The sequence below is a fragment of the Anolis carolinensis genome, chromosome 1 (genome assembly GCF_035594765.1).
Source record: "Anolis carolinensis isolate JA03-04 chromosome 1, rAnoCar3.1.pri, whole genome shotgun sequence".
In the NCBI taxonomy this organism is placed as follows: domain Eukaryota; kingdom Metazoa; phylum Chordata; class Lepidosauria; order Squamata; family Dactyloidae; genus Anolis; species Anolis carolinensis.
In genome coordinates, this window is record NC_085841.1 from 31,136,384 (window position 1) to 31,159,314 (window position 22,931).

Below are 22,931 nucleotides of genomic sequence, written 5' to 3' on the forward strand. Positions count from 1 at the left end.
AAGCCTCCCACAAGGATGGTAAAAACATCAAAAACATCCGGGCATCCCCTGGGCAACGTCCTTGCAGATGGCCAATTCACTCACTCCAGAAGCAACTCAAGTTGCTCCTGACACGAAAAAAAAACAAAACCCCGCATAAAATCATAAAATAACAATTTAGACATCAGACAACACAATTTAAAAACAATTTAAACAAGTCATAGTTTAAAACAACATAGTTAAAATGTTAAACAATCATCCAGGCATTAAAGGTCCAATATAGTAAAGGTAAAGGTTTTCCCCTGATGTTAAGTCCAGTCATGTCTGACTCTGGGGATTGGTGCTCATCTCCATTTCTAAGCCGAAGAGCCGGCGTTGTCCTTAGACACCTCCAAGGTCATGTGGCCGGCATGACTGCATGGAGCATCGTTACTTTCCCGTCAGAGCGGTATCTATTGATCTACTCACATTGGCATGTTTTCGAACTGCTAGGTTGGCAGGAGCTGGAGCTAACAGCGGCCGCTCACGCTGCTCCCGGGGCTTGAACCTGGGACCTTTCGGTCTCCAGCTCAGTGCTTTTACACACTCTGCCACACGGGCTCCAATGTCCAATATAGGATAACACCCAATTCAAAGTAGATATTGTGGGATTTTCTGCCTTGATATTTTGGGTTATGGGCTATGTGAAAGGGTCCTGGGTTATCTGAGTCCACACTGCCATATATAATTAAGCTCAAAGCAGATAATGTGGGATTGTACACAGCTGAGTCCATACAGCCATATAACCCAGAATATCAAGGCAGGAAATCCCATAATATCTGCTTTGAACTGGGGTTCTTTCCACACAGTTGAATAAAATCCCACATTTTCTGCTTTGAACTGAAATATATGGCAGTGTGGACATAGATCACCCAGTTCAAAGCAGATAATGTGGGGTTTTCTCCCTTGATATTCTGGGTTATCAAGGCAGAAAATCCCACAATATCGGCTATGAACTGGGTGATCTATTCTGGGTTATGGAGCCCGTGTGGCAGAGTGTGTTAAAACACTGAGCTGCTGAACTTGCAGACCAAAAGGTCCCAGGTTCAAATCCGGAGAGCGGAATGAACGCCCGCTGTTAGCTCCAGCTTCTGCCAACCTAGCAGTTCGAAAATATGCCAATGTGAGTAGATCAATAGGTACTGCTCCGGAGGGAAGGTAACAGTCATGCAGTCATGCCGGCCACATGACCTTGGAGGTGTCTACGGACAACGCTGGCTCCTTGGCTTAGAAATGGAGATGAGCACCAACCCTCAGAGTCAGACATGACTGGACTTAACGTCAGGGGAAACCGTTACCTTTACTTATTCTGGGTTATATGTCTGTGTGAGTTATCTGAGTCCACACAGCCATATAACTCAGAATATCAAGGCAGGAAATCCCACAATATGGGCTTTGAACTGGGTTATTTGAGTCCACACTGCCATATATTCCAGTTCAAAGCAGAAAATGTGGGATTTCCTGCCCTGATCTTGGGGATTCTATGGCTGTGCGGAAGGGCCCTGTGTTCCACGTGGCCTCTATTGAGCTGGAAGGCAATTCAACGAAGCCCCGCCCCCTTACGTCTCAGTCAGAAGTCCCGCCCCTTCTCTTTGAGATTGGCAGTCCGCTCATTTTTCCCCAGCCTCTGATTGGCTGAGAACCTGGCTTGGGAAGTCGGCCGAGCGGGTAGAGCCGTCTGCGCATGCGGAAGCCGGTTGCCTGCTATCGCTCGAGGGAGGCGAATGTTGCATTTTTTGAGCTGAGGGGAGGGAAGGCAAGAAAGAAAGCAAGCCTGGCTGAATGAGCGACTGGTGCTGGTTGTGTGAGGAGAGGTTATGGAGGGTGGAGGCTGAGGGAGCGAGAACCAGGTTGGGGCAGGATAGGTAAGGTCTGGCGAACACCTGAGGAGGAGGCGGCGGCGGCGGCGGCAGAGGAGATACTATTAAACAGGCTGAGGGTGGCCTTGGCCTAGGTGTGGGGAGAGCAGAAGTGAGGCTATCCTCACATATATGTGTTTGTGGGGGTATTTAGTGAGAAATAATATTGCAGTAGCATAATAGTGGGGAAAATAGAGGGAGGCAGAAAGGAAGAAGCAGTTTTCTACACTGAGGATGTATGCTATAGGATTGGAGTAGCCTTGGGAGGCCTGTTTATTTAGCTCTGAGTGTCTAAACTATGTGAAATAATACTACAATAGTATAGTAGTGAGAGAGGGGGGCAGAAGAGGAGGAGGAGTTCCCTGAGGGTAGGAAAAATGCATGCTATGGGGTTGGAGCAGTCTTATAATTATGTGTATGGTGAATTTGTTTAGATCTGAGTATCCCAGCTGTGGAAAATAACATTGCAATACGTTAGGGGTTGGGGAAAAGGGGCAGTGGAAAAGGAGGAGTACTTTTCCGGCAACAGGGAAAAATGCATGCATTGCCGTGGGGTTGGAGTTGTCCTACAAGTGTGTATGTGGGTGGTATTCAGCTGTCTAAACTGTGTAAAATAAACTCGCAATAGTATAGTATAGTATGGGGAAAGGGGTGGAGCAGTTCTTTGAGAAGAGGAAAATGCATCCTATGTGGGTGGAATAATCTTGCAACTGTGTGTGTCTAAGGGGCAGGGTGGGGTGTGTTTAAAGAGAGAGGCTGCAAAGCATTGGGGGAGGTAGTTGTAGGGAGAAGGGATTGCAGGAAGGGGATTCTCAGTAGGTAGAGAGTGTCTCTGATTTGGGAACTGACTAGAGAAGGGGAGTGGCTCAAGGGTCAGGATGGGTGGGGAGGGAGCTGATATGGGGGAGCCTGGGGAGGGTGGGGAGGAGAGTGGTGAGCCCTTGAAGGTGGCTGTGGTGCATCCCTTTCAGCAGAATGGATGCCTCTTAGGCAAAGAGATTGAACACAGCAGCTGCTCCACACCTTTGGTAGCTGAGAGTGATGTGGAAGTTGGAAGCGGCATCCATTCCTTTCCAAATCTTGAGGAGCATCCTGAGGTGGAAGCTATGCTGTCCTCCTCCACCTCCACGGCTGGAAGGAAGCTGACCCCTCGGCTTTCCAAGCGCAGACTGGTGGTGCTGGCTATCTTCAGCTTGTACTCCCTGGTAAATGCCTTCCAGTGGATCCAGTATAGTATACTGACAACTATCTTTATTGAATACTACAATGTGTCCACTTCTCAGATTGATTGGCTCTCCATGGCATACATGGTGGCATACATTCCTCTGATTTTTCCTGCCACTTGGCTGCTAGACATTCGTGGCCTTCGCCTCACTGCCTTGCTGGGCTCTGGACTCAACTGTTTGGGTGCTTGGATTAAGTGTGCCAGCATTCAAAGAAACCTCTATCCAGTTACCTTGTTGGCACAGATTGTGTGTTCCGTAGCTCAGGTTTTTATTTTGGGACTGCCCTCTCGGATTGCCTCTGTCTGGTTTGGACCCAAAGAAGTGTCTACTGCTTGCGCTGTAGCTGTTCTGGGAAATCAGGTAAGGGGGACGAAGGATGCTTGGGTTGGATATGTTTGTTAAAATGTGTTCATGTGAAGAACATATGTGCAAAATGGATTAAAATACAAGAGCTTTTATGCATAGGATGAAAAGCGTAATTGTTTTGTGGGCATTATGTAGTTGCAGACTGTATTGGTGCTTAAAGCAGCTTTATTTGTGAAAAAGCAAAGGGTGTTTGAAGTTGAATCACAGAATTGGGAGAGACCTCTTAAGTCATCAAGCTTTCTGATGTGGTGGATCTGCAACTTTTTTCAACATGCCAGAAATGTACTGTCTTTGTGCCATATTATAATAGTTGCAGTTTCCTACACATTTGCTAAGAACAGGTAGTCATGGACCACCACTCTGAGGAACACTGATCTAGTTCAAACTCTGCTAAGGCAGGATTGTAATTGTAATTTATGGACCCCACGGTAGTGCAATGGGTTAAACCCTTGTGCCAGCAGGATTGTTGACCGAAAGGTTGGAGGTTCAAATTTGGGGAGTGGGGTGAGCTCCTTTTTGTCAGCTCCAGCTTCCCATGTGGGGACATGAGAGAAGTCTCCCACAGGATGGTAAAAATCAAACATCTGGGCATCCCCTGGAGAACATCCTTGCAGATGGCCAATTCTCTCAAACCAGAAGTGACTTGCAATTTCTGAAGTCACTCCTGACATGAATAAAAAAATAAAAAAATGTAATTTATTAATATTATTATTCATAAGGTAAGTAAGATTACCAAATAATAGACAGCAAGTAGTGTTATTTCTATTATTATTATTATTATTATTACTACATTTACTATGTTTATTTATTTATATCCCACCTTTTCTCACCACAAAGGAGACACTGTGATCCCAATGGAGATAACCCAGTGAGCCTTACTAACACAGTAACTTTTTGAAAGCCTGTTCTAGATTGGACTAGGATTTGGATTGAATATTGATTTATCATATAAAGGCACAAGCCATCTCTTATATTTTTTAAGTCATATGTTTCTCCTGCCATTACTGAGGAGAATTCTGAACATTTACAGACTCAGAATCTCAGCTATAGAGTTACAGTCGTCATAGAGTGAATAAAAAATGCCAGTATATTTCACGGTCAGTTATTACTGCTGAGGTTTTGGTGAACCGTTAGAGTGAAAATCACTGGCTGGACAAGTAAATGCATACAGAATATGGTGTATGAAACTCTGCCAGAACAGTGTATCACATTACCTATATACAACTTCTCATGTTCTAAACGTAGCCAAGAAAAGTGTGTTATTGAAATACCGTGACCCTAAATAACTCCATGAGTGGCTAACACTTCGCAGGCTTTCTACCATTCTTTTTGTACTTTTATATAATAATATAATAAGCTGCTCTTTCAGCTTTTAAAACTTGTTATTACATTGGTATGTCTTTACAGCTAGGCACAGCAATTGGCTTCTTATTGCCCCCAGTCTTAGTTCCAAACACACTTGATGATATGGATCTCATGGGATATAACATCCGAAATATGTTCTATGGAACAGCAGCCATATCTACATTCCTGTTTGTCCTAGTAGCACTTGGTAAGTAAAACATAACTGGTCATTTTACTTCAAATTGGAGAGAGCAATGCAATTTGAATTCATAAATGTGAAACACTCTGAATTGAAGACTGGGATGCATCTATACTGTAGAATGAATGCAGTTTCACCCCACTTTAACCGCATGGCCCAGTGTGCTATGGAATCTTGGGAGTTGTCATTTTACTTGGTCTTTAATGCTCTCTGTCAAAGATTACTACTCCCTTGTGAAAGTACAAATTCTGAGATTCCACACACATTGGAGAAAATGCATTTTATGTAGGCAGCCCATGGTTTAAAAAGGCTCAATAAGGACTTAATAATTCTAAACACATGCCCACTTCATCACACCTGGATCTCCCCTTCCCATATCTACTAAAATAATGTGCTTTTGACTTATGTGGCAGAGGGATTTCTTCCAATCTGTGGAATGTTTCCCCACATCACTGTCTTCCCTGTTTTTTTTTTTTTTTGGTTTTTTTTTGGGGGGGGGCAAATTTTACATAACCACACAAGTTTGTGACTTCTGTCCAAATGGAGGAACCAGCTCTGAAATTTAAAAAGGAATGTATTCTGATACAATACCTGTAACTGTATCGTGGTACAAGTACAATACCAGATTTTAAAAAAATACAGTATTTTAAAAATGCAATATAGTACCAACAAAAAGGAAACTAGTAAATTCAGGGAAACTGAAAACTTTCAGTGGGAAACCCACAATCTGTTCAACTAGTTCTAGCCATGCAAACACCACAATCTCTTAATCCACTTACGGCAATGTAAGCTACACATCTGTTAACAGAGGGTGAGTTGCAAAAGAACTATAGACGGGTATAGCATCACATCAAAAAATCTCGCTTCCAACACCCATGGAGAAAAAAGGATGAGCAAAGTCTGTTGTTGCCCCATTTTAGAAAAGGAACTGTTGGCAGACCCTTTGCCCATAGGTGCCTATGTGTTACATATGAAATGGACTATGTGTCATGTGATAGGATCTATAGCAGTGGTTCTCAACCTGTGGATCCCCAGGTGTTTTGACCTACAACTCCCTAAAATTCCAGCCAGTTTTCCAGCTGTTAGGATTTCTGAGAGTTGAAGGCAAAAACATCTGGGAACCCACAGATTGAGAACCACTGACCTATAGGAACCAATATGCATCAGATACAAAGTATGTCTGTATGATAAGGTCCACAAAATGTATCAAACCACAGAAATGGGAATAAGATAGAATAGGAAAAAGCTTATGTGGAAGGCATTTGGATTGGAGAGGAATAGAAAGCAAATTAAAGAAATTAGTGCAGGCAACTCTTAAGACTGCATTAGTATTTATTTATTTATCTCTGTCTCTATTATTTACACATATATACTACCTTTTCGCCAGTGATCTCAAGGTAACTCACATGGCCCTACCTATTTACTTTTTAAATTAAAAAATAATAAATAGAACTACATAAAAACTAGAAATAATCCCCAAAGGCAGTGATAAAAAGTTACAGTTATTAAGTGAAAGGTTGAAACAATATGGCAATTTCAGTAAGAAAATAAAAAATCTTGGATACAATGCAAAGCAGTATCTGTAACACTTGATAGCAAAAAGTATCTGAAAAATAACAAAAGTCCAGTGTCAGCCTGGGAATCATTGCAAGCTGAAAAAAGATAACATGTACTTGAGCTGCTTCTGGGTTTGGTGACATTTGAGTAGCAAAGAATGATTGACAAAGCTTATATTTGTGTCATTTTCTTCCTAGTGTTTAAGGAAAAACCTAAATATCCTCCAAGTCAGTCTCAAGCAGTTCTCCTAGATGTATCTACAGAAGATCACTCGTATATAAAATCAATTGCCAACCTGTTCAAAAATGTTCCTTTTGTTCTTTTGCTGATAAGTTATGGTGAGTATTGGATCATGTGTGTAGATCAGAGGTAGCCAAAGTATAGCCCTTGGAGAGGACATTTCCACGCCTACAGACAAAAGCAAGTTTTTGCAATAATAATAATAATAATAATAAGCCCTGAAATGCTTCACAATGTCTAATAGGATAGTTGGGGTGCATTTCCACCATATTTTTCAGGGAAAGTTATGTCTAGGGGAGCCTTTTGAGAACCCAAAATGTGAAAATGCCCCCATGCCCAGTATAGGAATTTGAAAGGGGGGGGGGGGGTATTTAAATTTTTTAATGAGAGGAAATTCATCCTTTCAAGATCTCCTAAGGGCCAATGCACCTCCCTAGCATTCCGCATTGTGCACTTTAATATAGATTATATAGAGCATATGCACTTAAATTGATAAAATAGCATCTTACACATTATCAAATTTTCTTAATGGGAATATATGACAGCAAATTGCTATATGGGTTATTCCATTATTTGGCAAGTTTCAGTTCATTCAAAAATGCATGCAAACATTTCCATTTTGAATTTATATTAATGCTCCAATTACTGTAGTTATCTAATATTTTCCTTAAATAGAACTGATGCTCAAAAATAAATGGTGACCACACAAATATTCTCCTAATGTTTTTATTGAAACATTTATAAAGGCAAAGTGTCAATTTATGAAAATGTAGGATAACTTGTTCAGCTCCTAACAGGTTTTGCAGCAATGTTATTGCATCATGTATTTTGATCTTTAAAATTAGTAAACTTTGTTCTGTATGATTCTGACATTTCATGCTGAAGCAAGTTTAGGTCTTGTTCAGGATTTCATGTGAGTTCTGGAAGTGTTCCACATTTTATTGGACTATTTTACACATAAACTACTGTGAGCCACATTTGCTTTTTATCTGCTGAACATGTTTTTGATGCTCTGCTAAGTGGTGGCTGAGGTTCATGGGACATTTATTGCCTGTATCACCCATCTGCAGTAACAAATGATTAATTTAGATAATTCAGTCTCAGCAATGCAAGATCTCTGTGTTTTCTAGAACATTGTTGGATCTTGCATGTGATTGCAGAAACAGTTTAGTCACAAGCACAGGAGGTTGACCACTTCTATTGACAAATGTGGCTCTCTTGATTCTGCTCGATTCACAGAAAGCCTGTTTTTGATTTCTTGGCTCACTGGCCAGTGTGTTTGCGTTGAATGACTCATTGACCACACAAGATAGGGATTGTTTTTAGTCTGTTTTCATCATAAACCTTCATCTTTCCCAGCTCCTTCATGTATTGATGCTAAAGAAAATGCCTTTATAGATGTTGCAATCTAAATTTGCTGTAGGATTTATAATTAATTTTACTTGATTTTGTTTTAGTAACGATAACCATTTTTTTTAACTTTCCTCTTATAGGAATAATGACTGGAGCTTTTTATTCAGTTTCAACTCTACTAAACCAAATGATAGATTCTCATTATAAAGTAAGTTTCTTTACAATTTCTTACAAATGGTTTTCCTTATTGATGTTTCATTTAAGGATCATTGCTTGGTTATGTTATTGTTAGGGGCTTAGCAGTAGCATTTTTGCTGATGACTAGTGAAGATCTGACTCAAGAATCAAATATTGCACACTAGACCAGTAGAGGAATTGATCAGCTATGTGGATAAGTGGTAGATATGAAAGATGTGATTTGGAAGCATTTCCTGTTAATAGGGAGGTCCATCGTCTGTCTTCTGAGAAAATCTTTTTGTTTGTTTGTTTCCTAAGCATGTTAGACAACATCAGACTTTACTTTTTATTATTTTAAATTTTCTGACTTTAAAAAATGTATGATTTATAGTGCAGAAGTCTGTTCTAATGTTATTTAAGTTTTTTTAAGCATACTACAAAGTGAAGTCTCTGGCACTGTAATAAATTGATGCATCTCCTTAGCAGTTTTTCTTTCCCTGATTGATCTGAAATACATTCTTAATGAATCAGTTCTTTCGTGAAAGATACAGTGATAGCTATGAAATTTCTCTACATAGGATGTGGCCATATTTTACTTAATGATTCTAAGATCCTATCATTTCTGAGACAAGAGGGTGAGAGAGAGAGACTACATGCATATTTGCTGTGGCAGATAGAATATCACTAATAGATAATTCCACAATTGTTTTATTCAAAGGGAGAAGAAGTGAATGCAGGAAGGATTGGCCTGACACTTGTGGTAGCTGGCATGGTGGGCTCAATTATTTGTGGTTTATGGCTGGATCGCACCAAAACATACAAGTAAGTCGGCAAGTGATGAAATTGTTTGTTGTTTTTGTCGCTGTCACTTAGTTTAATTCTTGTAGTCGTAGACCTCTAGATACTGTTGGACTGTGGCTCCCATTAGCTTTAACTAGTGTAATTTGTGATGAGGGACATCTTTATGTGTGGTTGGGAATGAGCATCACAATGACACTCGTCCCTTGTTTCATCTGGTAATTCATGGCCTTCTGCATAGACATCCTGCCCTAGTTCAGATTTTTTTTTCAGGACTTCATATATTATAGCTTATGAAACAAGAGGTGGCATCACAGCAAAGTTCCTCCTCCACCACCACCTTTTATGTCTTCTTGTTGTATACTACCTTTAGAACACATTATTTCCTTTATTGAGACAAGTGTCTCAAGCCAGATCTTACCGGTATGGCTGTAATTTATCAAACAAAGAAAATAATGCACCCCACATCTTACGCTAACGTTTTGAAGTTTTTTGTGCTGCTGAAAACTTGGGTTCAACAGAAGCCAGAAATGTGGGACTCCCCCTCTAATGAGATTTTAGAATCATTTGTTGGTAGATAATTACTCATCTATAATTAATTGCATTGTATTCTTTTGCAACTGCTTTTCTTAGGTTGATGTTTTTTTATATTATCTTGGTTAAGCATTTATGATTACATACTACAGCTGGCACTCCACACTTGTGAGTTTGACAGTGGCAGATTTAATTATTCATGGATTTGATTGATATGTTCTCTCTAGAGGTCTCTTGGTCCTCCAACGAGACTCCGTGGAAGTTGACCACAGAGTCACGTTTGTCATAGAGTTGCTGGGAAGACCTGGGAAGTTCTAGAGAGAACATTTTATTGGCATTTATAGATCTTCCAATATGATCAAATTGCATAAGGGGAACTAGGTATTCCTAGAGAGTTGTCCTTTCAGGTAAAAACATGTTTTTAAAATTTACAGTTTTCCCACTTTTCTGAAGGTCCTAACCCCAGTGATAACAGATGGCCAACTGTATTGTTATTTTACATAAATAATATTAATACTAATCATCTTTACAGAGACATGTGATTGAAAGGTTGTATATTTCTATGTTTACAATGCAATGTGGTTTAATTAAAACTATAGAAAATAATACAGATGACAGTGACATGACTGTGCTTTTTAATATTAACTTTGTGCTTTTTTCATAGGCAGACAACATTAATTGTGTATATCCTCTCCTTTGTTGGGATGATTGTATTCACATTCACCTTGGATTGTGGTCACCTGATAGTTGTATTTGTGACTGGTGGAGCACTTGGGTAAGGATGCATAAAGTTTTAACAAAACATGTCATTTTCTGGAGTGGTGTAAATTAGAAGCCTTTGTTAAACTTATGTATTGTGGCTTTTTAGGAAAAAATACATTTAGTGGAGAATGAGGTTTCGGAATTGGATGTTAAAGCTAGTTTTTGTGAAGTACCAAGTACACTGCAAAATACATTGTTGATACGCCTCCATCTAATGGCAATAAATAGCAACAAATAGTTGAGTTTGATGCTTGATCTTTAACTGCTGTTGTTAATCTGAATTTTGGATATTTTTGACAGCTTCTTTATGACTGGTTACCTCCCCCTTGGATTTGAATTTGCTGTAGAAATCACATACCCAGAGCCAGAAGGCACCTCATCAGGGCTTTTGAATGCTTCAGCACAGGTACTGAGGGAATACTTTGTAAAGTATATCTGCTGGAATAATTATTACTCAGAATAGAGTTCAGATAGCTCACAGTCTTGTAACAAATTTATCTACTGCTTGAAAATATTGTGGATGCTTGAGATAGCTAGTCAAAATAAAGCAAGAAATTTTGGATCTCTCTAATATATTTAATTCCTTTTATAGCTTGCCACATATTTGCTGATAATATTCAGAAGCCACTATGTATGTTCCATTTAAATTTGCATGGAAATATTATTGATTTGCTCTTAATTAGAGCAGTACCAAACTGGAGGATGAACCAAATATTGGCCATGAAGTATGAATTTTTTGCGTGAGATTCGCAAGTCTGCTCTAGATTTCTTTTCCTCCACATCTGTCCTTTCCTGCTTTGAATGCAGGATAACATTACTCAGCTGTTTTCCCACTGGAATCTTAGGTGGGCTGTGGGGAATTTTTCCTTTTGCACTGTTGCACACATCAGCAAGATGACTAAATAACTCTGCTCAGTCAGTGTTGTGCAAATATGCCTTTCCCAAGAGTAATGAGTAAATAGAAACCTATCCGTGTCTATGGGGTGGGAGGGAGGATGAGGCAACAGTGTTTTTGATAGCTACCATTGCAGTGTTTGTTGACGGTGTTCTTAACAGAGATAATGCTTTTTATATGCATCATTTTTAAAACTTGGCCTTTCTGCCAAAAAGGCTCACAGGTCTTTTGTAAAAATTGATTTTAAAAAAGCCAGGCAATCCTTGGCTTGAACTGAGTCTAAAACATATAATGCAAAAGAAAGGAAGGTAAGAGAAAAACAAATTGTTCTAGATACCAGTTTGAATAACTGGAAAATTCTGATAATGTCCAGTTTTAATTAGAGTTTGGGAAGGAGAGATGCCTCATGGAAGTAGACTTTAAGCACAGCCACCAAGGCGATACTGTAACATGAGCCCTGCAAACAAACACCTTGCAGTTCTTTTTTGTATTAGTCATTGTCTAAACAATTATGGATAATCTGAATGAGAACCTTCTTGTATCTTAATTACAGATATTTGGAATAATCTTTACACTAATTCAAGGGAAACTCACAACAAATTTCAATCCTCGTGCAGGAAACATTTTCCTCTTTGTATGGATGTTTATAGGTATCATTTTAACAGGTAATTAGTTAGCTTTTTATCAAATTAATGTATACACATGTCTTGTTCCTGCTGGAAAATTGTCAGTAATATATAGTTCCCCTTAAAGATTTGATTCATTTGTTAAATTTCTGTATCTTTTCATTTTAATCACTACAACTTTTTGCTACTTGTTTTTAAAAAATCTCTATATTAATAGAGAATGGGTCTTGAGATTAGGAATACTTGTGAAACAGTAATAAAAACTATCCCAGTTAATTTCCAAAAACAACTTAAGGTTGGAGAAAATGAATACAACTAATAGAACAATGGCTTGCATTCCTTTGGCTTTGAAGGGGAAAATGGAAGTAGGCAGTACTCTAAAAGAGAGAGAGAGAGAGAGCGCTAGTCAGATTCAAGAGAAGGGTATAAATAAATAAATCTATGATGAGAATTTCAAGATAGGACCCAAGCAAATGAATCAGTGAGGACAATGAAATGCTCCTTAGTTTTCCGTTATCAGAACATTTTAATAAAGGGAAATGTTTGGTAAATCAGTTAATGGGTTGTTGAAATAAAACGCCGCATAACTGAAGAAAACCAAATGGCCACTAGATTCTTCAGAATTCTAATAATGTCACAACCTAGCACACCTTTCATATCTGAAAGGGGCAAATATTTAAACATAAGCTCGCTCGTTCTTGATTTTATGCATCCTTCTAACTTTTCTGTATTAATAAGGATGGTTGCTATGGAAATATTTTGGGTTTTTTTCTGTATACATGGAAATATGTGGAAAGAGAAGTCTGTATGTAAATGAACTTCCCCTGCAAAGTGCTTCAATTAGTTGAATATTTCAATCCTTGCTATCTCTAGTTTCTTCATATTGAAAGGCAGTGCCCATGTTATCTGATATCATTCAGATGTTGGTCTTCCTGCTGTCTAAACTGTTTATTCCAGTCCCTGTTCTAAAGCACCTCCCCTTCCCTGTTTCTGATGTTGGTGATTGCTTTCTAGCATACTGGGCCATATGCCTACTAGTCTTTACCTAAAAGTTCCCTAAAAAGCAATGTTTTGATAGTTATTTTCAAAAAATAGAAGTGTGTGTGTGTATGTGTATTGATTCAGACGTAAGCAAACTTTTGTAAAGACTGAAAAACTTGCCCAGCAGAATTATTCACTGCATTGGAATTGAGATGCAATTCTTTCTTTCTTTTAGCTTTAATCAAATCAGATTTGCGGAGGCACAACGTGAATTCAGGGATAAATGTTGATGCTAAATCTGTAAGTAGTTTTAATCTTTTAATTTTCTGGCATGATTAGCCACTAAATCTGACATGTGGCGTAAGACTATTAATGGTATTATGGTGCCTGTTGCTTCAAGTAACCAATTGTGCTTGTCATTATTTTAATGAAATAGTAAAATTCTTTCATGGAGTCTATTCTCTTTTTTACTTTTGGTGATTAGGAGTCTCAACTCCTCTTCCTCCTCCTCCTCTTTCTCCTTCTCCTCCTCCTCTTCTTTACATATGATTTTTTAATCAGTCATATCAAGGGGAACCTCACCAGATATTATTGACTGACTGAATTAGCCCTCAATTGTATCTCTATTTTTCTCTCACAGGCACCAGTTGATTCTAAAACAGAAGATGGACTCAATAAAATTGTATCAAAAAGCCAACCTGAAACAAAAATTTAAACAGGATGATGCTAAAGTTCTGTAGTTGTCACATTATACCAAGTGGAAGTAGCCTGATCATAAGATTTGTATTCCTGAAGGTAGAGCCATGGCTTCCAGCAGAGATAATGCCACACAATTTCTGTATAAACTAAAATGCACATACATTACTGGGGACACATTTTCCAGTGATTATACTGAGAAGTTCCACCATGTTTTTTTAAACGCATTCTTACCTTATTTCTGAAATCTATATTTTTAAAACTATATGAGACCAATTTCAATGCTATGACAAGTCGCAAATAGGTTCAGATTGAAAACAGCACAGTCCTTTTCCTTTCCCCAAAGATTCACTCCCTGGATTTTGGAGCAGGTTTTTGGTGCACGTGAAAGGACCACTAAAAGAGTGGATTGTCTCCTCCTTGGACTGAATTCTGTTTTGGAGCAAATAGATGACCAGAGATAGACATGGCCCACGAAATGTATGCAGTGAATGGACTGCCATATGTTAAGGAAGTGTGTTTTTTACTTGGATTTTTATTGTCATTATTTGGAAATGTTCACCTACCCTTTTGGTGGAAATGTCATTGCACACCCAGAGTTTTAGAATTGCAAATATTGAATGTGCTGTGCTGTACGTTTTATTTGTCATTTATTTTGATTTTAGAATCATTATGATTTATGAAATTTTTGAATGCACATCAAGGACCTATATACATTTTTTATTCACTGGCAATACTTTTCAGCCTGTTATTTTCCTTTGCATTCTAAAAAATGCATATTTTTGTTGCATGGGAATGGCAAAGAAGTATTTCCAAATCTTTCAAAAGCTGTTCTGTTAGCTGCTCTCCACTTGTTCATGAATGTGTTTTAGCGAACAAGAGATGTGAGTGAATTGAAGAGCCCACAGTGGGTCTTCTGTTTCACCTGGTCATAGATATATTCAGATTTGTAAGATTACCATGTGATTCAGTGAATCATGTAACAGAAGAATCAGGACTCATTTCTAAGGCTGTGATTCCTTTTTGCAGTTGGGAGAATATGCCAGTGTGTGTGTTTGCTGACTGGTGGAAGTTCATGAGTTTTTATCTGTCTAGAAATATTAACTGTATGTCTCCTAAATCTTCTTCCATCATGGTATCCCTTTACAGTTTGCCTGGGAATGAATAATTATTAACCCTTCCATCCCCCCTACTTTTAAAGAAAGAATGAAAGTGAAAAGTTTCTTTTCCTGAGCAAATCAATGCTGCTACTATCAATTATCAAATCAGTAGGAACAATTTTTCTCCTGTTTGAAATGGAAGACAATTTTATTTTCTATTGCGAATTCTTCTGATATGATAGTGTAAGTGCATTTACTCTGTAGCATCTCTCTACTAACCTATGGTAGATCAACACTGTGGAATGCATGCAGTTTAACACAACTTTAACTGTCATGGTTCAATGGTTGGAAACCCCAAAAGGTGTTGTTTTACAAGGCATTTCACCTTCTCTGCCAAAGAGTGCTGGTTCCTCACAAAACTACAACTTCTAGTATTCCATAGCGATTAACCATGGTAGTTAAAGTAATTTCGCACTGCATTAATTCTGCACTGTAGATGGACCCTTAAAGAGAAAAGGCATGATCCTACTAAAATAGACTTCTGAAGTCCCATTATCTGAAATAGGACAAATTTCCTCTGTTTTAAAAACCAGTTTGCCTGGGTTGCTGAGAAAATTCAGAATTTTCCTGAGAATAATGCCTGTTAAAATTGTGTGTGTCTGTGTATATTGAACCCTTCTTATGTAAGCAGTCATTTAGTCATACTCAGTCTTTCCAGTGGGACATGTGGCCTGTTGCTAGCACAGCTGCAACCTTTCTTCATGACTTCAATGATATAGGAATACAGGCAGTTCCACTGAAGCTTTATCACCAGTCCTTGTTTCCACAAGAAGCCATTTCCAAAACGCAATTATTACAGGGTCAGAAAGTGAGGTGAAATTTTCTGAACAGGGGCACAGACAGCAAAACAAACACCACAGGGATGTTAACTCTCCCCTGCGCTATCCAAAGGCCCCCCATGCATATATGGCTGAAGTTACACTTTAAAAATGTACATGTTCTAACTTATATGCAAATTCAACTCAAGAACAAACCTACAGAATTTATCTTGTTCATAACGTTGGGGATTGCCTCTACTAATTTTGTCCCTGTTAGTATTCACCTTATGTATAGACCTAATGCTAAAAATACTGTTAGTTCAGTGGTCACTAGTACTAGTTACTACTTCCTCAGTATACTTCAGGGTTGATCCTATGTCATAATATAGTGATGCTGACATTTAGGTCACACTGCTTTTTAAATATTAGATCCTGGACATGAAAGCTTGTTCTGATGCCTAATTTAGAAGGGCTGTTCTCACTGTCTAACAATGCACTATCTTCAGCACACATTATGTGCTAGTATTATCATCCATTTATGTGCAGCTGAATGTCAACAAGTTCTTTAAAAACCGTTGTCTAAATCTGGTTATGCTAGATATACATGTTCAGTATCTTGAATACAGCTTGCATCCCCAGTCTAGAATTGAAGTGACCAACATCCCTACCCCTTTGTCCTAGCTTTAATGTGGAGTTTAGAGCTCAAAGAGATGTTGGGTTCCTTTTTTATAGCATTCAGTTCATAGTTTTGAAACCTTAATCCTTTTAAGTCTCCTGTTTCTTGCCAAAGTGCAAAGTTACTCTTTACAAACTGTAAAGCTTTAAATACATTTGACATGGCAGAGGACCTGCTGTGCTTTTGAAACAAGGTAGTCTTATAATGAGGGCTTAATTGCAGCTAAGATGGATTGATTCTGAAATAAGACCATGTAGGTCTTAGCCTGGGCTTTGGTCACATATCAACAAATTGTTTTATATTAAACATATAAAGAGGTGCTTTGCAAGTTTTAACTAATGAATTGGCTTGCATAGTATTGGTCAACAGGTAAGTGTGCATTTATAGCATCCCTTATAGCAGGGGTCCCCAAACTAAGGCCTGGGGGCCGGATGCGGCTCATCGAAGCCATTTATCCGGCCCCCATGGCACAAGGGCAGAAGGGGGTTGGGCTAAATGACCCAAGGGGTCTCTTCTCTTCCAACCCTTATTATTATTATTATTATTATTATTATTATTATTATTATTATTAACATTGAGGCTGGGTGGCCATCTGTCAGGAGTGCTTTGCTTGTGCTTTCGGTGCACAAAGGCAGAAGGGGATTGGACTAAATGGCCTAAGCGGTCTCTTCCAACCCTCTTTATATTATTATTATTATTATTATTATTATTAACATTGAGGCTGGGTGGCCATCTGTTAGGAGTGCTTTGCTTGTGCTTTCGGTGCACAAAGGCAGAAGGGGATTGGACTCAATGGCCCAAAGGGTCTCTTCCAACACTTTTTTATTGTTGATACTGTTGTTGTTGTTATTGCTCGGTGGCCAACTATAGTCCGGCCCTCCAACGGGCCGAAGGATCGTGAACTGGCCTCCTGTTTAAAAAGTTTGGGGACCCCTGCCTTATAGTTTTCCTTTTTTAAGCTCTTGCGGGAATCTAAAGAGAAATGAAAGAAACCAAAAGTATGTTTGATCTCTCATATAACATTATTTTGGAACTCTGATCAAGCCCAAAGCTCTTCTTGACCCTTAAATGTTGCCCACCCATACTTTAGATTATGTGTGTGTTGGTTTAATTCTTAGAATATGTCTTTGATATGCTGTATCCCCAGTAAATTAACTGTTCCATACTTTTAAATGGTTTTCAAGTACTGTATAATTTTAACATCCACAATGTCAGTTATAGTAGACCCTTCATGAACTGAACGTTGGATCTGCATAATTTCATTTTGTGTTTTTAGACTTGTTTACTGCTCTGTGTGCTCAAAATGAACAAACCTTGAAACTGCTTTTTAATGTTCTTTGCAAATGTTGATTATTATCATGTTTTCTCCCAAGTTGACCTCATTTTGGAGCAAGTGTGTGATGTATGTGCAAGCCTGTGAGACAGAAAAGTCTACAGTAGTACTGTACCTACAATTTTGACGGCATGTGTAGGATTTCTGTGTCTCAGTATTTTTACCATTGTGTAGACATAATCACATTTAAAAATTGTGTTATGAAATGCACATTTTTCCTGATGAATATGTAAGTGCCTCCTCTGTTAATGCTTTTATTCAGTATAGTATTTCTTGTCCTTTTTGATAAGCCTCTCAAAGAAGTTAATGGCATGACTAAATCCAGAAGCCAAGCTCTTAAACCCCAGGGCAGGATGGATGGAAAACATGCATTCCTCCAGATGTTATTGGACTATGAATCCTATTGTTCCTTAATATTGACAATGCTGGTTTAGGTTGTTGAAACTTGTAACCCCACTTATAGAGAGTTGCATGAGTCCAACCCTGCTCTAAACCAATGTTTCTGCCTTGTGTCTTAGAGATGAAGGGGGGCAGGAAACTTTGATTTTCTGTGCAGTACTATGTCAGTTACATAGTCAGGGCTTCCACTGAGCCATCTGAAAGCCTACATGTACTCCTAGGTTAAAAATTATCTCTATGATCCATTCATTAATCAGCTTGTTTGTGGATCTTCTTTCAAAAAGGTACCAAATCCATCTAACAAATTTTACAGGAATTGAAGAAATGTGCTGTGGGTAGGCATTTTGCTCTAAAATGTCGTTTTCCACATCCTGCACCAAAGTAGTTTGATACATTTTGATAGCTTTGATCTCTACATGAGTCCCCTCAGGTGAGAAAGGTGGGGCAAAAATGTTGTAAATAAATAAATAGCCAACAATGTTCTGCCACCTATAACTCATTTTTCATTTTGTTTTTATTTGGTACCTTTTTGGAAATGAACTCCACATTTGTTTCAAGACTGTGTTATCCCGTTTGCCAGGACACTGTTATTAATCTGTACTACAGATGTCTTTCCAAATATTAATGTACTTGCCTACCTGATCTTATAACTGCGGAAGGCTCTTCAGCACTGACAGCAAAATGAACTCTTGGATCCGCTTATCTTATGACAATGCAATGGCACAAGGACAGATTAAACCAAATCTGGACCCTAAGTTCTCACAACATGTTTACTAGTGTATTTAATAGAGTCAGATAGAACTAATGCAATCCTGGAATGTCTTAAAATAGTTGCCTCTGATTAAGTTTGTAAACTCTGTATCAGTTGCTTTAGCCAATTTTATATGTCCTGCCTTTGACTATCTTAAGAGGAAATGATGACATTTTCTGTGCTGACGCTCCTTGTGGGTCATGTGGATATGAATGGGAAAACATGAATATTGAAATGACAATAATCTGGGTAGGCAAAATGGAACCCTCCAAATGTCATTGGACTCTTAACATTTCTCAGCATTGAATATGCTGGCTAGGGGCCAAGGGCAGATGAGCATTGCAGTTCAAGCATTTTGTAGGGTTGCATTTTAGCCTGCCATCAATGAGACCTCTCTGTGAATGGATGCCGTGTTTCATTAATTATTCCAAGTACAGTATTTTTTAACTGTCATATCTGTCATATCTCCACTGGGCATATTTCCCACAATCACTGTGATATTTTAAAATTTGCTGTAAATGGCTGACTATTTTTAAAAATTTACTCCTTTTTAATAGCTCTCTTTTGAATTAGCAAACCATATCTCGATCCAGTGTTTTATTCATTTTTTCTAAAGGCATGTTATTCAGCATTATCTGCATGCTACTTTTGAGGCATAAAATGACCTATGGTCCATTCACATTATATCATTACGGCATGATATTCCATTTAACTCTCATGGTAGCTTCCTAGGGAATCCAGGGATATGCAGTTTAGGGGAGGTCAGTTAGAATGTTCAACCAGAGAGCTATAGTGCCTGTCCGAACTACAAATCCAAGGATTCCATTGGATGTTAATCTGGTATTTAAAGTGACATCATATTGCTATATGCGTAATGTGGAAGTGACCTTGGTTTCTAGATGGCACCAAGCCACACTATGTACCACCTGTTTGCACATGATTTCATTTTCAGATATCCTTCCAAGCCCTGTGCTATAAGTATTAGACCAAACTATTGAAGCTTAGAAACCTACTTAAAGACATGACTGTGCTAGCCTTGGATTTGATCTGTTTGTTGCAGATTCTTGCTCTGTATATTTGTCAACATGGGGGTTGTTTTGGAGAAATCGCAGTATAAAAGGGTCAAGCAGTAGTCTGCAGAGCTCTGATGAATACTATAAAGACTATGAAATACTTTCCTCATTGCAAGTGTGTTCCCAGTGAATAAATATAGCTCCTCTTCCTAACAGACCATTTTATCTAATTAATCATGGCGATGTCGAGAATTGTCTGAAAATTTAATACCTGCTTAACTGCAGTAAAAAACAAAAGGACTGACTGTCGGAAAAGGTACCTATACCATGGCTTTCTTAATGAATTAGTATGGTAGATATTGATGGTTAGAAACAAGTTAAAGCGCATACAATTGCCAAATTTAAGGTCTGACTTTCGGTCTGCATATTGAATATATTTTTATCCATTTTGATACAATAATGATACAAAAGAAGGCTTAGTCACTAGCCTCCCTGTAAGATAATCCTCCAGAGTTCAATTTTGCATATCTAATGGCAATCAAGAACAACTACCAGAGTTTTTGTTTAAAAGTAGAGCTGTCCTGTAATGGAGTCTCTCCAGGCCTGCACTTTAGACTTGTGTCTGAGGGGCTATAGTCGTGGTTCTCAACCAGATGTTTTGGCCTTTAACTCCCAGAAATAGTAACAGCTGGCAAGCTGGCTGGGATTTCTGGGAGTTGTAGGCCAAAACACCAGGGACCCACAGGTTGAGAACCACTGTGCTATAGGAAGAAGCAAAATGACCCTGAAAGGGTTTCAGTGGAGCCCCAGCATCTGATGGGGAGATAGGATCTCAGATACTTCTCAGTCAATCCTGGTTTTTAACCAGCTTCCTCTCTTATTGGAACTCTAGTTTTGGAGCAGAGAGGAAAAGGCATTTTGTGTTAGTGGGAGCACATATGAACCTTCTGAATCTACAGTCTTATCGAGCTCCAATTACATTCCCAGCATGTTGGGATTCAGTCTAGTCCAAACCGGTCTTCATGAATTTCCAGAGGGAAGGGGTTGAGTTATATTTAAGAAAGAACAATAGCTTCCTCTACATTTTGCCTTAGGGAAAAAAGGCTTTTGGACAGTATCTTTTCATTAGACCTTCAGTTCCCTTAGAGTTGTGTCCTAAAATATAAATACCAGTATGAAACGTTTTAGATCTGGGAGGGGTATAATAGTAACTACGGACCTGGTGAGGCCCAACCACTGCAGAGTTGTTGTCCTGGCCATGATTTTTTCTATGTCTCGGACCCATGAGCTTCCTAATTGAGATGGTTACAAGTCAGCAAATGACAAATTAGAAAAATAAACATATCCTTGTCCTCTTGAATGTATTTGAACTGTAACTCATTTTTGTATTGTTTGTACTTGCCTATATTGGGGGTATCTCTATTGCTGTACTACTAAATAAAAGTCTTGTGGAAAGAGTGCTGTTTGATTTTTGGCTATATATGTTTTCCCTAAAGTGTTGCTTTGAATTTAAAGTGATTTCATCAGTCTTTTATTTGCATGGTGTAAATCCATTAGAAAATCTTTATTTCAGCGTTATGTTTCAAAGGCCACTGTTATTGGCTCTTCAGTTCAGATCCTCCATAAAACTGAATTAACTATGCCTGTTTAAAGATATAGCAGAGACATGCCACTTTAAGAACTAATGTTAATGCCTACTGAAGATTGCTTATCTTGAATGCCCTGCTGCACTATCTTGTTTGTAACTTGGTCACTGCCTGTACTGACCATCCTGTATTGCAACTGAGTAAAAAGATGAAAAACGAAAATATCAGATCCACAAGGAGGGCTGTGAAATGATGGATTTCACAGAAATTCTTTAACCATAAATATATAAACTGCTCTTAAAGCATCCAGTTGCCGAAATAGGTTGTGCTAACGGTTTCACTGTCACAATTGATACCCAGGGAAAATGGTAATCAAATGTGATATTGAAAAAAACTCCAAGTAGTGGAAATTAACCAAGAGCTATGAGTAGTTTTAGAATGACCCAGAAGTATTCATGAATAAAAGGTAAATTGATACAATATCAGACACGAGAACTCTGTGGATCTCACTCCTAAAGGTTCTACAATAGAGTACCTTGGAAAAAATATCTTACTAGATTTTCAAAATAGGGTTACTAACAGCAAAAAATCCCACCCTATTACAAATTCATGTCAAAATTATACTCAAATGTGCAAAAGGTGAGTTACGTGGTTCTCATCTTAATGAAGACTGCAGATACTTCCCGAGCAGGAATGGAAGTTGTATAACCCTGCCTTTTACATACTGAATTCCAACTCCCAGCATCTTTGATTGAACATTGGCTGCAACAGCTGAGTACTGGAATCTGGAGGTCTTTGGATTTTCCACTCTTGCCTTAGAATTAATATAGTTAAGTTTGTCATTCAACAGTTTGCACTCTAAGGAAATATCACAAGGAATATCCTTGAACTAAATGACCAAATTCTCAGTATAAATTTCATTTCGAGGGGCATGAACACTAAAAAGCTATGTTGTGCTTTCTATTCTGCAAAATGTTCAGGAGTGCCACTTTTCAAATGCATAGAATCATAGAATAGTAGAGTTGGAAGAGACCTCATGGGCCATCCAGTCCAACCCCCTGCCAAGAAGCAGGAAATCGCATTCAAAGCACCCCCGACAGATGGCCATCCAGCCTCTGCTTAAAAGCCTCCAAAGAAGGAGCCTCCACCACACTCAGTGGCAGAGAGTTCCACTGCTGAACAGCTCTCACAGTGAGGAAGTTCTTCCTGATGTTCAGGTGGAATCTCCTTTCCTGTAGTTTGAAGCCATTGTTCCGCGTCCTAGTCTCCAGGGCAGCAGAAAACAAGCTTGGTCCCTCCCTATGACTTCCCCTCACATATTTGTACATGGCATTGTGCCTAACATTGGAATTTTGACAGTTATAATATGGATATTTATTGTTTAAGTGCTTGCTAAGCTATACTACCTTTTTAGGAGGGGTTTCAAGAGCACATGCAAGGATATTTTTGGTAGTCTCCCATCTTGCCATTAACAAAACTCAAATCTGAGTAGTTTCTCATTGGATTGAGTCAGCCGTGCCCTCTGTGTTAGTAGTCAATCAAGAGAAGAGAGATACTTCTTTTTAGAAGAAAGTGCTCAGACTCCGTTGCAAAGTGACCATTGGGATTAGTGGTATTTGGATAT

At 38.7% G+C, this 22,931-nt stretch overlaps 1 protein-coding gene across 1 annotated transcript; it reads left to right on the top strand.

Moving 5' to 3' along the window:
* The first annotated feature begins 1,691 nt into the window (after positions 1–1,691).
* Positions 1,692–21,178, top strand: flvcr1 (FLVCR choline and heme transporter 1). Its single transcript, XM_062971950.1, has 10 exons — positions 1,692–3,463; positions 4,877–5,021; positions 6,767–6,907; positions 8,303–8,370; positions 9,058–9,161; positions 10,336–10,446; positions 10,734–10,839; positions 11,882–11,993; positions 13,171–13,235; positions 13,576–21,178. Exons 1-10 carry the CDS (start codon positions 2,756–2,758, stop codon positions 13,648–13,650), a joined length of 1,635 nt encoding a protein of 544 aa, XP_062828020.1. The 5' UTR covers positions 1,692–2,755; the 3' UTR covers positions 13,651–21,178.
* Positions 21,179–22,931: the final 1,753 nt, after the last annotated feature.